Here is a 14,324-nt window from a genome sequence, read left to right on the forward strand (position 1 = left end):
TTAAAGTGACAGTACCTGTATGGGTCAGTGTGTTTAAGTGACAGTACCTGTAATGGGTCAGTGTGTTAAAGTGACAAGACCTGTATGGGGCAGAGTGTTAAAGTGACAGTACCTGTATGGGTCAGTGTGTTTAAGTGACAGTACCTGTAATGGGTCAGTGTGTTAAAGTGACAAGACCTGTATGGGGCAGAGTGTTAAAGTGACAGTACCTGTATGGGACAGTGTGTTAAAGTGACAGTATCTGTATGTGCCAGTGTGTTAAAGTGAGAGGACCTCCGTGGGTCAGTGTGTTAAAGTGACAGTACCTGTATGGGTCAGTGTGTTTAAGTGACAGGACCTGTAATGGGTCAGTGTGTTAAAGTGACAGTACCTGTATGGGTTTGTGTATTAAAGTGACAGGACCTGTAATGGGCCAGTGTGTTAAAGTGACAGGACCTGTATGGGATTGTGTGTTAAAGTGACAGGATCTGTATGGGGCAGTGTGTTAAAGAGACAGGACCTATATGGGTCAGTGTGTTAAAGTGACAGGACCTGTAATGGGTCAGTGTGTTAAAGTGACAGTACCACTATGGGCCAGTGTGTTAAAGTGACAGGACCTGTAATGGGACAGTGTGTTACAGTGACAGAACCTCTGTGGGCCAGTGTGTTAAAGTGACAGGACCTGTAATGGGTCAGTGTGTTACAGTGACAGGACCTCTGTGGGTCAGTGTGTTAAAGTGACAGGACCTGTATGTGCCAGTGAGTTAAAGTGACAGTATCTGTATGGGCCAGTGTGTTAAAGTGACAGGACCTGTATGGGTCAGTGTGTTAAAGTGACAGTACCTGTATGGGTCAGTGTGTTTAAGTGACAGTACCTGTAATGGGTCAGTGTGTTAAAGTGACAAGACCTGTATGGGGCAGTGTGTTAAAGTGACAGTACCTGTATGGGACAGTGTGTTAAAGTGACAGTATCTGTATGTGCCAGTGTGTTAAAGTGACAGTATCTGCATGGGTCAGCGTGTTTAAGTGACAGTACGTCTATGGGTCAGCGTGTTAAAGTGAGAGTGCCTGTATGGGGCAGTGTGTTAAAGTGACAGTACCTGTATGGGACAGAGTGTTAAAGTGACAGGACCTGTAATGGGTCAATGTGTTGAAGTGACAGGACCTGTATGGGTCAGTGTATTAAAGTGACAGGACCTGTAATCTTCAGTGTGTTACAGTGACAGGACCTGTATGTGCCAATGTGTTAAAGTGACAGTATCTGTATGTGCCAGTGTGTTAAAGTGACAGTATCTGCATGGGTCAGTGTGTTAAAGTGACAGTACGTCTATGGGGCAGTGTGTTAAAGTGACAGTACCTGTATGGGTCAGTGTGTTGAAGTGACAGTACCTGTAATGGGTCAGTGTGTTAAATTGACAGGACCTGTATGGGACAGTGTGTTAAAGTGAGAGTGCCTGTCTGGGGCAGTGTGTTAAAGTGACAGGACCTGTATGGGTCAGTGTGTTAAAGTGACAGTACCTGTATGGGGCAGTGTTTTAAAGTGACAGGAAATGTCTGGGATTGTGTGCTAAAATGAAAGTACCTCTGTGGGGCAGTGTGGTCAAGTGACTGTACCTCTGTGGGTCAGTGTATTGAAGTGACAGGACCTGTAATGGGTCAGTGTGTTAAAGTGACAGGACCTCTGTGGGTCAGTGTGGTAAAGTGAGAGCACCTGTAATGGCCAGTGTGTTAAAGTGACAGTACGTCTATGGGCCAGTGTGTTAAAGTGACAGTACCTGTATGGGATTGTGTGTTAAAGTGACAGTACCTATATGGGTCAGTGTGTTAAAGTGACAGTACGTCTATGGGGCAGTGTGTTAAAGTGACAGTACCTGTATGGGTCAGTGTGTTGAAGTGACAGTACCTGTAATGGGTCAGTGTGTTAAAGTGACAAGACCTGTATGGGGCAGTGTGTTAAAGTGACAGTATCTGTATGTGCCAGTGTGTTAAAGTGACAGTACCTGCATGGGTCAGCGTGTTAAAGTGACAGTATCTGCATGGGTCAGTGTGTTAAAGTGACAGTACCTGTATGGGTCAGTGTGTTGAAGTGACAGTGCCTGTAATGGGTCAGTGTGTTAAATTGACAGGACCTGTATGGGGCAGTGTGTTAAAGTGACAGTACCTGTATGGGACAGTGTGTTAAAGTGAGAGTGCCTGTATGGGGCAGTGTGTTAAAGTGACAGGACCTGTATGGGTCAGCGTGTTAAAGTGACAGTATCTGTATGGGGCAGTGTGTTAAAGTGACAGTACCTGTATGGGGCAGTGTTTTAAAGTGACAGGAAATGTCTGGGATTGTGTGCTAAAATGAAAAAGTACCTCTATGGGGCAGTGTGGTCAAGTGACTGTACCTCTGTGGGTCAGTGTGTTGAAGTGACAGGACCTGTAATGGGTCAGTGTGTTAAAGTGACAGTACGTCTATGGGTCAGTGAGTTAAAGTGACAGTACCTGTATGGGCCAGTGTGTTAAAGTGACAGTACCTGTATGGGGCAGTGTGTTAAAGTGACAGGACCTCTATGGGTCTGTGTGTTAAAGCGACAGTATCTGTATGGGGCAGTGTGTTAAAGTGACAGTACCTGTATGGGTCTGTGTGTTAAAGTGACAGTCCCTCTCTGGGCCAGTGTTTTAAAGAGACCAAACCACTATGGGTTTGTGTGTTAAAGTGACAGTACCGCAATGGGGCAGCGTGTTAATATGACAGTACGTCTATGCTGTAGTGTGAATATTATATCATAAATAGTGCGGTACCAGTATGCTAACAGGACAGTAAGAGAGTAAGTGCAAACATTAAGGGGCAATACTTCGAGGATTCAGGCTTGACAAAATCAGAGATGAAGGAACTTTGATAGATAGTAGAATAGGTGGAGGAATGTGATAAATGGGGAGGGGTTTAATTAATGGGGAAATAGGACTCATTGATAGGGAGTCTCGGGGGAGGTCATCAAGTGGGAAATGCAGATCATGAATTTAAATGAAGGGTCATTGGGTATTTAGGAAATGTTGATGAGGTTTGGGTCTGGGGGAGGATATTGACAGAGAATAGAGATATGGAGATATTGACAGTGAATCGGGGATGGGAGAGATATTGATGGGAAATTGTGGGAAGGGGGAATATCAATGGAGAACCAGGGATTTGGGGGTGAATAGCAACAGAGAATTGGGGCTGTTGGGGAGGATAGTGATGGCGAATCATGGTAGTGGGGGGAATTTAGAGGTGGAATGGGGCTGAGTGAGGGACAATGATGGGGAATTGAGCTTACAGATCCCCCTGGAAACTTGTCGTTGCTGCAGGGAGATGATTGGCAGTGGGAGTCATCTAAACACATGGGGTAGGGACTTGTTAGTGCTGGGCTTGGTGAGTGGGGTAAGGCTGGTGCTGAAAAGGTCAGGGTGGGGAAAAACAGCACTTCCTGACTCTGAGGTACCTCTTCATAAACAGGTACCTCTGAAACCTAAGTTCAGTCGACAAAACCCAACCCCAACCCACACATCCCTAACCCCAACCCGTACAGCCCTAACCCTAACCCCAACCCACACAGCCCTAATCCTAACCCCAACCCCAACCCGCACAGCCCTAACCCGAATCCATACAGCACTAACCCTAACCCTAAACCTAACACACACAGCCCGAACCCTAACCCCAACCTTCACAGTCCTAACGCTAACATCAACCCGCTCAGCCCTAACCCTAAACCTAACACAAACAGCCTTAACCCTAACCCTAACCGCACAGCCCTAACCCTAACCCCAACCCACACAGCCCTAACTCTAACCCCAACACACACAGCCCTAACCCTAACCCTAACCCCAACACACACAGCCCTAACCCTAACCCTAACCCCAACACACACAGCCCTAACCCTAACCCTAACCCCAACACACACAGCCCTAACCCTAACCCTAACCCCAACACACACAGCCCTAACCCTAACCCTAACCCCAACACACACAGCCCTAACCCTAACCCTAACCCCAACACACACAGCCCTAACCCTAACCCTAACCCCAACACACACAGCCCTAACTCTAACCCCAACACACACAGCCCTAACCCTAACCCTAACCCCAACACACACAGCCCTAACCCTAACCCCAACCCACACAGCCCTGACTCTAACCCGAACCGACACAGCCCTAACCCTAACCCTAACCCTAAGATAGTGAGAGGCATAGATAGAGTTGATAGCCAGAGACTATTTCCCAGGGCAGAAATGGCTAGCACGAGGGGTCATAGTTTTAAGCTGGTTGGAGGAACGTATGGAGGGGATGTCAGAGGCGGGTTCTTTACACAGAGAGTTGTGAGAGCATGGAATGCGTTGCCAGCAGCAGTTGTGGAAGCAAGGTCATTGGGGTCATTTAAGAGACTGCTGGACATGCATATGGTCACAGAAATCTGAGGGTGCATACATGAGGATCAATGGTCGGCACAACATTGTGGGCTGAAGGGCCTGTTCTGTGCTGTACTGTTCTATGTTCTATGTTCTATGTTCTAACCCCAACCCCACAGCCCTGACTCTAACCCGAACCGACACAGCCCTAACCCTAACCCACACAGCCCTAACCCTAACCCCAACCCACACAGCCCTAACCCTAACCCGAACCGACACAGCCCCGAACCTAACCCCAACACACACAGCCCTAACCCTGACCCTAACCCCAACACACACAGCCCTAACCCTGACCCTAACCCCAACACACACAGCCCTAACCCTGACCCTAACCCCAACACACACAGCCCTAACCCTGACCCCAACCAGCACAGCCCTAACCCTGACCCCAACCCGCACAGCCCTAACCCTGACCCCAACCCACACAGCCCTAACCCTGACCCCAACACACACAGCCCTAACCCTGACCCCAACCCGCACAGCCCTAACCCTGACCCCAACACACACAGCCCTAACCCTAACCCCAACACACACAGCCCTAACCCTGACCCCAACCCACACAGCCCTAACCCTGACCCCAACCCACACAGCCCTGACCCTGACCCCAACCGGCACAGCCCTAACCCTGACCCCAACCGGCACAGCCCTAACCCTGACCCCAACCCACACAGCCCTAACCCTGACCCCAACCCACACAGCCCTGACCTTAACCCAAACCTACACAGCACTAACCCGAACGCACACAGCACTAACCCTAAATCTAACTCCAATCCACACAGCCCTAACCCAAATTCAACCCACACAGCCCTAACACCAACCCCAACCCGCACAGCCCTAACCTTAACCCTAACCCTAGCCCTAGCCCTAACCCTCACCCCAACCCTAGCCCTAACCCTAACCCCAACCCACACAGTCCTAACCTTAACCCCAACCTGTGCAGCCTCCCTGTTCTGGTGGCATTACCTGTCTCAAGCAATTGCCTTGACCGGAAGCGGAAATTAGCTAATGGAGAGTCATGTGATCCTGAACCCTTCAGTGATTGGCTGTCTCACTTGTTGCCCAAGTCTCCTACTGTTCTTTTCATGTATCATTCATAAAGTCAGGAGGTATGGGATACAGGGTGATTTGGCTGTCTGGATTCAGAATTGGTTGGCAGACAGGAGGCAGAGAGTGGTTGTAGATGGTAAGTATTCTGCCTGGAGGTCAGTGCTGAGTGGGGTCCTGCAGGGCTCTGTTCTTGGGCCTCTGCTCTTCGTAGTTTTTATAAATGACTTGGATGAGGAGGTTGAGGGGTGGGTTAGTATGTTTGCTGATGACACAAAGGTTGGAGGTGCCGTTGACAGTATCGAGGGCTATTGCAGGCTTCAGCGAGACATTGACAGAATGCAGAGCTGGGCTGAGAAATGGCAGATGGAGTTCAACCTGGATAAATGTAAAGTGATGCATTTTGTAAGGTCGAACTTAAATGCTGAATATAGGATTAAAGGCAGGATTCTCGGCAGTGTGGAGGAACAGCGGGATCTTGGTGTTCAAGTGCATAGCTCCCTCAAAGATGCCACCCAAGTGGATAAGGTTGTTAAGAAAGTATATGGTGTTTTAGCTTTCATTAACAGGGGGATCGAGTTTAAGAGCCGTGAGGTTATGCTGCAGCTCTGCAAAACCCTGGTGAGACCACACTTGGAATATTGTGTCCAGTTCTGGTCGCCCTATTATAGGAAGGATGTGGAGGCTTTGGAGAGGGTGCAAAGGAGGTTTACCAGGATGCTGCCTGGACTGGAGGGCTTGTCTTACAAGGAGAGGTTGACTGAGCTCGGACTTTTCTCTCTGGAGAGAAGGAGGAAGAGAGGTGACCTGCTCGAGGCATACAAGGTAATGAGAGGCATGGATAGAGTCGATAGCCAGAGACTTTTCCCCAGGGCAGGATTGACTGCCACCAGGGGTCATAGTTTTAAGGTGTTAGGCGGAAGGTATAGAGGAGACGTCAGAGGGAGGTTCTTCACCCAGAGAGTTGTGAGCGCATGGAATAGTTTACCAGTGGTAGCCGTGGAAGCGGAGTCATTAGTGACATTTAAGCGACTGCTGGCCATGCACATGGACAGCAGTGAATTGAGGGGAATGTAGGTTAGGTTATTTTATTTTTGGATTAGGATTATTCCACAGCACAACATTGTGGGTCGAAGGGCCTGTACGGTGCTGTACTTTTCTATGTTCTTTGTTCTATGTTCTATCATCTCAGATTCCGCAGTTTAACCAAACAGTTCTTCAGGAAGGCTGATGGAGTGATCGTGATGTATGACATTACATCGTCCAGCTCATTCGCAGAGGTACGCTACTGGCTGGGATCTATCAAGGTAAGAAACATTCAGTTTCAGTCACTTTACACTGCTCATACCCTGCATGAGGACTTTCAGAGCTCAGGGATAGGTCTGGCTGGAAGGTCACTGAAGGCACACTGAAGTAGACTGCTATTTGCCAATATGGACCTGATTTTTCTGACAGACTATCTAAGGTCTGCAAGGCCCATTTGAGATCATGCTGAGCTGCTGTAGTACTGCCCTTCTTCATGCCAGGCTTGGCTCACTAATGCCACTCTTGAAGCTGTGCTGGCTCAGCCTCAGGCAGTGAAGCACAGCACTGTCAGTAGCGAGGACTCTGAGCCCTGTGGAAGGGGACTGAAGACAATAGTTTGGTTTTTCCCAGCTTTTAGTGGAAAACAGTTATGGATCACTGCTGACTGCATTGTCTGACAGCATCATTCGTGACTCCTGAGATACCGAAGCAATCTGTGTCCGATAATCACTTCCACCTAAAGAGAATCTAATCACTGCTCCTTGATATTCAAAGGCATTACCATCACAGAACCTCCTCCACTGTCAACATACCGGGGCTACTAATAACCAGGAACTGAACTGAGCTAGATGTACTAGTAATGTGGCTACAACAGCAGATCACGGGCTAGGAATTCTAGTAACTCCCCTCCTGACTCCCCAAAGCCTGTCCACCATCTACAAGGCACAAGTCAGGAGTGTGATGGAATACTCCCCACTTGCCTGGATGAGTGCAGCCCCAACAACACTTAAGTAGCTGGACACCATCCAGGACAAAGCAGCCGCTTGATTGGCACCAAATCCACAAACATCCACTCCCTCCACCACCGACACTCAGTAGCAGCAGTGTGTACTATCTACAAGATGCACTGCAGAAATTCACCAAAGATCCTCAGACAGCACCTTCCAAACCAATGACCACTTCCATCTGGAATGACAAGGGTGGCAGCTACATGAGAGCACCGCCCCCTGCAGGTACCCCTCCAAGGCACTCGCCATCCTGATTTGGACATATATCACTCCTCCTTCAGTATTGCTGCAAAATCCTGAAACTCCCTCCTGAATGGCAGCATGGCTGTAGATACACCCCCTTCGCTGCAGCGGTTCAAGAAGGCAGCTCACAATCACCTTCTCAAGGGGCAGCTAGGGACAGGCAATACACACTGGGCTAACCAGCGATGCTCAAACCTTGTGAAAGAATTATGAATGGAAGCACAGCCAGTGGAAAGATTGCGTTTGACAGGGTCATTGTATGTTCCTGTAATGCACAGAAATAATAGACAATGACACCGACATCTGTGTTACAAATTACAGTGACCTCTTGGGGTGACCTTCATGCCTCATGTTGCTTCTTTGTGCTCAGAGCCATGTAGAGGAGTAACTTAACAGAGGCTTGAGCCCGGATACTCTAGTGGTGTGCTAAGGGAATGCTGTATTATGGACACTGGGTGAGGTGCTGTTTTTTGAATGTTCCATTAAACTGAGAGCCTGCTGCTCCTTTCGGTAATTGTAAAATATCCCGTATTTCAACTGGAAGTAGAGCAGGGGAAGTCCTCCAGGTATCATTTATCCTTTGAGCAGTAACTACCATCAGGTCAACTGTACATTGGAATGGGGTTTTTGCAGCTTCAGAAACACTTCATTGGATGTTGATGTATGAGAAATGTGGAATCTGTGTTGAAAACATACAGTTTTATCCAAACTTAAATTCAGTGAATGTGGAAATTCCATAAAATGCTCAATATGACAGGCTGTATCTTCCTCTCACTCTTCAACCTTTCTGCTCTCCCCCTCTCTCTCCCTCCATTTCTCTTTCACTCTTCCTCTTCCCTCTTCTGCCTTTCTCCCACACCCCTTTTTCCTCTGTCTTCCTATCACTTGCACTCTGATTCTGTCTCTCCATCCTTCTGTTTCGCTCTTTCTATCCCTCCCCCCTCTCCATATTGTTCACTGTCTCTTCTTTCTATCTGCCCTCATCTATCTATCTATTTTTCCCTTCCCTGTATTCCCTCCACCTCCATCTTTCTATTTTCCTCTCTCTGCCTCTAATTCACTCTCTCTATCTTTCCCTGAACTTCCGTTATATTGCATCTTTCCCCTTTCTGTCTCCCCCTCACTCCTGTGTCTTCCCTTATACCTTTTCTCTCTTCCTCCTTCTTTCTTTTTCTCCATCTACCTCTCAATTTTTCTTCCTTGGTCTTCTGTTTATTTCTCCACCTGCCTCTCTCTTCTCACTCTCTCCATTTTTCTCCCGCCATTTCTCTCTCAATCCACCTCTCTCTTCCTCTTGTTGAATTTCTTTCTTTATCACCCTTCATGCCTCTTCCCCACGTCCATCTCTCTTTCTTTCCCTACCATAATGTCTCCACCCCTTCCTCTCTTTCTCCATCTCCTTCTTCCTCTCCATCTCTTCCTCCATCCCTTCTGTTGCCTTTCCAAACTCTCTTCCCAGGAAACAGTGGATGATAATGTTGCCATTCTTCTTCTGGGGAACAAGACAGATGATGTAGCTCATCGTAAAGTGCCCACCCCCGAGGGGCAGCGCCTTGCCCAGGTTGGTGCCTATTATTGACAGTACAGCCAACATTACAGTCCTCCCCAAGAGCTGCTGTCAGCTCCCTCTGTGTCAGGTCTTCTCCAGGCGTGAGGTCAGCCTGACAGATCCTGCTCACATGCACTCATCAGGGCTGGCACCTCACCCAGCGTCCACTTGCCTGTTTGACCGCAAAAGTCAGCGGATCGGAGCTGGATGGACCTTGCTCGGGGGCATTCTGTGACCAGCCTTCTCTCCACTAACAATCCCAAAAATGGAGACCTTGCCCAATTCGCTCTGAATGCTCGCAATGCAGGGGCAATCGTCCAGCCAACCACTGATGGGAGCAATGATCCCATCGAGCTCAGTGACTGCACCCTAGCAGCATCAGGGATGACAGAGGGGTCCCTGAGCAGCTTCAGTAACCGTTTGTGAAGTGATAGAGTGAGCCCATGTGACTGTTTCGAAAACTCAGTGACTGTGGGCACTAACTTATTCTCATTCGATCCCCACCCGCTCTCTGTGTCTCCAGGAGTACAACATCATGTTCTATGAGTGTAGTGCCTGTACCGGCCACAACATTAGCACAGCCATGCTGCAGCTGACAAAGTGAGTTAAGCACAAACAAATGGAAGCCCTTCTGTCTTTGTGGCCCGGTGTCTGTCCCAGCTGCCCTGCCCTGTCTGTGTATACCGCCCTGCCCTGTCTGTGTATACCGCCCTGCCCTGTCTGTGTATACCACCCTGCCCTACGCCCTGCCCAGTCTGTGTATACCGCTCTGCCCTGTCTGTGTATATCACCCTGCCCTGTCTGTGTACACCGCCCTGCCCTACCTGTGTATACTGCCCTGCCCTGTCTGTGTATACCTCCATGCCCTGTCTGTGTATACCACCCTGCCCTGCCTGTGTACACCGCCCTGCCCTGTCTGTGTATACCGCCCTACCCTGTCTGTGTATACCGCCCTGCCCTGTCTGTGTGTACTGCTCTGCCCTGTCTGTGTATACCGCCCTGCCCTGTCTGTATATACCACCCTGCCCTACGCCCTGTCCAGTCTGTGTATACCACCCTGCCCTGTCTGTGTACTCCACCCTGCCCTGCCTGTGTACTCCGCCCTGCCCTGCCTGTGTATACCTCCATGCCCTGTCTGTGTATACCACCCTTCCCTGTCTGTGTATACCACCCTGCCCTGTCTGTGTATACTGCCCTGCCCTGCCTGTGTATACTACCCTGCCCTGTCTGTGTGTACTGCTCTGCCCTGTCTGTGTATACCGCCCTGCCCTGTCTGTATATACCACCTGCCCTACGCTCTGTCCAGTCTGTGTATACCACCCTGCCCTGTCTGTGTATACCGCCCCGCCCTGTCTGTGTACACCGCCCCGCCCTGCCTGTGTACACTGCCCTGCCCTGTCTGTGTATACCACCCTGCCCTGTCTGTGTATACCGCCCTGCCCTGTCTGTGTGTACTGCCCTGCCCTGTCTGTGTGTACTGCCCTGCCCTACCTGTGTATACTGCCCTGCCCTGTCTGTGTATACCGCCCTGCCCTGTCTGTGTGTACTGCCCTGCCCTGTCTGTGTGTACTGCCCTGCCCTACCTGTGTATACTGCCCTGCCCTGTCTGTGTATACCACCCTGCCCTACGCCCTGCCCAGTCTGTGTATACCGCTCTACCCTGTCTGTGTATACCGCCATGCCCTGTCTGTGTATACCGCCCTGCCCTGTCTGTGTGTACTGCTCTGCCCTGTCTGTGTATACTGCCCTGCCCTGTCTGTATATACCACCCTGCCCTACGCCCTGTCCAGTCTGTGTATACCACCCTGCCCTGTCTGTGTATACCGCCCCACCCTGTCTGTGTACACCGCCCTGCCCTGCCTGTGTATACTGCCCTGCCCTGTCTGTGTACACCGCCCTGCCCTGCCTGTGTATACCGCCCTGCCCTGTCTGTGTATACCGCCCTGCCCTGTCTGTGTACACCGCCCTGCCCTGCCTGTGTATACTGCCCTGCCCTGTCTGTGTATACCGCCCTGCCCTGTCTGTGTATACCACCCTGCCCTGTCTGTGTATACCACCCTGCCCTGTCTGTGTGTACCGCCCTGCCCTGTCAGCGTGTACTGCCCTGCCCTGTCTGTGTGTACCGCCCTGCCCTGTCTGTATATACCACCCTGCCCTACGCCCTGTCCAGTCTGTGTATACCACCCTGCCCTGTCTGTGTATACAGCCCCGCCCTGTCTGTGTACACCGCCCTGCCCTGCCTGTGTATACTGCCCTGCCCTGTCTGTGTACACCGCCCTGCCCTGCCTGTGTATACTGCCCTGCCCTGTCTGTGTATACCGCCCTGCCCTGTCTGTGTACACCGCCCTGCCCTGCCTGTGTATACTGCCCTGCCCTGTCTGTGTATACTGCCCTGCCCTGTCTGTGTATACCGCCCTGCCCTGTCTGTGTATACCACTCTGCCCTGTCTGCGTATACCACCCTGCCCTGTCTGCGTATACCACCCTGCCCTGTCTGTGTGTACCGCCCTGCCCTGTCAGCGTGTACTGCCCTGCCCTGTCTGTGTGTACCGCCCTGCCCATCTGTGGATACCGCCCTGCTCTGCCTGTGTATACCACCCTGCCCTGTGTGCTGTTACCGCCCTGCAGATGCTGTTCACTGCTACCTCTCCTTGTTTCTTTACAGATTGCTGAAACAGCAGGATGAGAAAATCAAAGGCTCAGTAGTGGAGATGGTGAATCAACCCAGGAAGAAGGGGAAATGCTGCACATAGACTGTAATACTGCTCTGTCCCATTGTTCTCACCCATTACACTGTCCCGTCACTGTACACTGTCCCGTCACTGTACACTGTCCCATCTCTGTACACTGTCCCATCACTGTACACTGTCCCATCTCTGTACACTGTCCCATCACTGTACACTGTCCCATCACTGTACACTGTCCCATCTCTGTACACTGTCCCATCACTGTACACTGTCCCATCTCTGTACACTGTCCCATCTCTGTACACTGTCCCATCTCTGTACACTGTCCCATCACTGTACACTTCCCATCTCTGTACACTGTCCCATCTCTGTACACTGTCCCATCTCTGTACACTGTCCCATCTCTGTACACTGTCCCATCACTGTACACTGTCCCATCTCTGTACACTGTCCCATCACTGTACACTGTCCCATCTCTGTACACTGTCCCATCTCTGTACACTGTCCCATCACTGTACACTTCCCATCTCTGTACACTGTCCCATCTCTGTACACTGTCCCATCTCTGTACACTGTCCCATCTCTGTACACTGTCCCAGCACTGTACACTGTCCCATCACTGTACACTGTCACCTTGTACCCTTGTTGCACCGTTCCTGTAGCCCTGCACATGTTGCTTGAAAATTCCTTGTATACCCTTCAAAAACGGCATGGTGCCATGGTGGCACATTGGCTCAGTGGGTAACACTGCAGCCTTGCGCCGCCAGGGACCCGGGTTCAATTCCAGCCTCAGGTGACTGTCTGTGCGGAGTTTGCACATTCTCCCCGTGTCTGCATGGGTTTCCTCCGGGTGCTCCGGTTTTCTCCCACAGTCCAAAGATGTGCAGGCTCGGTGGATCGGCCATGCTAAATTGCCCGTAGTGTTCAGGGGTGTGTGGGTTATAGGGGGATGGGTCTGGGTGGGATGGTTCAAGGGGCGGTGTAAACTTGTTGGGCTGAAGGGCCTGTTTCCACACTGTAGGGAATCTAATCTAAAAAAAACACTTGCCCTGTTTACACTATTACTCTCCCAGTTTATATTTGGATAATTAAAGTCTCTCAATATAACACCGTATAGATTTTGTACCAGTCTGCCTTTTTCTTACAAATCTGATGAATAGCTATACCTTTTGTTGGTAGCCTAAGGTATACATCCACTAGCGTAATAGCCCCACTGTTGTTTCTTAGCTCTATCACAGACTTCAAGGGGCTGTGATCCAGTAAAATCTCACATTCAATTCTCACCTTTGAACAATCAAACCTATTCCTTGTCATATTCAAATAAAATAGTAATCTATTTTACACTTACGTATAAATCTTCTCAACAACAGGTGTTTTGACACTTCAGAGGTATAACTTGTGAAATGTTAAATCTCTAAAATATATGGAAAACTTGCATTGATCAAACATCATAAGTGTAAAAAGAAACACAATGTTTTTCAGTTTTGGGACAATAAACTGCAATCGAAGCTGTACTCTTGAAACTGAAAAGGCTTGAGCGTTTGTAACCTGAGAATCAAGTGTTGTATATTGTTGAACGGTGCAAAAATAATGCTGTTGTTTTGGAAGTAAAAACAAAGATAATTCAAGACTGAGCATCACCAAGAATATTTTGAACTGAGGAAATTCCGCAAGTCAACTGCTCTCTGGTTGCACTGCAACATTTCATCGAAGTTGTCAATGCCAACAGTAGCAGAGTGTGTAAAACAGCCAGAGTGTTAGGGTGGAGAGCCTCTCTCTCTCTGTCTCTCTCTAACCCCCTTCTGCGTGGTGAGGATGACAGAGAACCCAAGAAAGCTTAAAAGAAATAATTCATCCAAAATACTTCAGGTCCCTGATCAACCAGCAGATCAAAGGATGACCATCAATGTCCTGGCAACACCCTATCATATCTGTAAACCTCAAAAAGAGTGAGGGAACTTCGCTGTCCACCCGGTTGTTTGGACATTTGATCTTCAGAATTTTGTTTACCCTATCGTACATATTCTCTTATAGCCAGAGTTTGTACGTTAAGCTGCTCGTATTTAGTCTGCCCGAATCATGTTTGAGTTTGTGTGCGTGTGTGTGTTTGTGTGTGTGCGCATATGTGTGTGCACATGCATGTGTGTGAGCACGTGTGTGTGTTTGTGTGTGCACACACATATGTGTGTGTGTGTGCGTGTGTGTTGGGGTTTTTGAAGGCGTGGGGTTGTATAAATCAGAAATCTGTTATATTTTTACTGCTCTTTTTATGTGAACAGGGTTGTTTTTACTCTTACTGAAGAAATCTGGTGTGAATTGCTCTTGTTCTCAGTATGGGACTGTCAGGAAGTGTTTATTCTGATGAT

At 49.4% G+C, this 14,324-nt stretch overlaps 1 protein-coding gene across 9 annotated transcripts in view; it reads left to right on the forward strand.

Moving 5' to 3' along the window:
• LOC125462699 (restin homolog) overlaps positions 1-12,891 on the forward strand; it is a 120,474-nt gene extending 107,583 nt beyond the window's left edge. For 8 of the 9 annotated variants that reach the window (XM_059653493.1, XM_059653498.1, XM_059653500.1 and 5 more), the window contains 4 exons: positions 6,640-6,754; positions 9,183-9,284; positions 9,796-9,872; positions 11,937-12,891. In XM_059653493.1, coding sequence (XP_059509476.1) covers positions 6,640-6,754; positions 9,183-9,284; positions 9,796-9,872; positions 11,937-12,024 — 382 coding nt within the window. In that variant the 3' untranslated portion in view covers positions 12,025-12,891. Of the gene's footprint in view, positions 1-6,639; positions 6,755-9,182; positions 9,285-9,795; positions 9,873-11,936 lie in introns of those variants that run through there. The other variant, XR_009447020.1, reaches the window with a different exon arrangement.
• Positions 12,892-14,324: the final 1,433 nt, after the last annotated feature.

The sequence above is a fragment of the Stegostoma tigrinum genome, chromosome 21 (assembly GCF_030684315.1).
Source record: "Stegostoma tigrinum isolate sSteTig4 chromosome 21, sSteTig4.hap1, whole genome shotgun sequence".
NCBI lineage: Eukaryota > Metazoa > Chordata > Chondrichthyes > Orectolobiformes > Stegostomatidae > Stegostoma > Stegostoma tigrinum.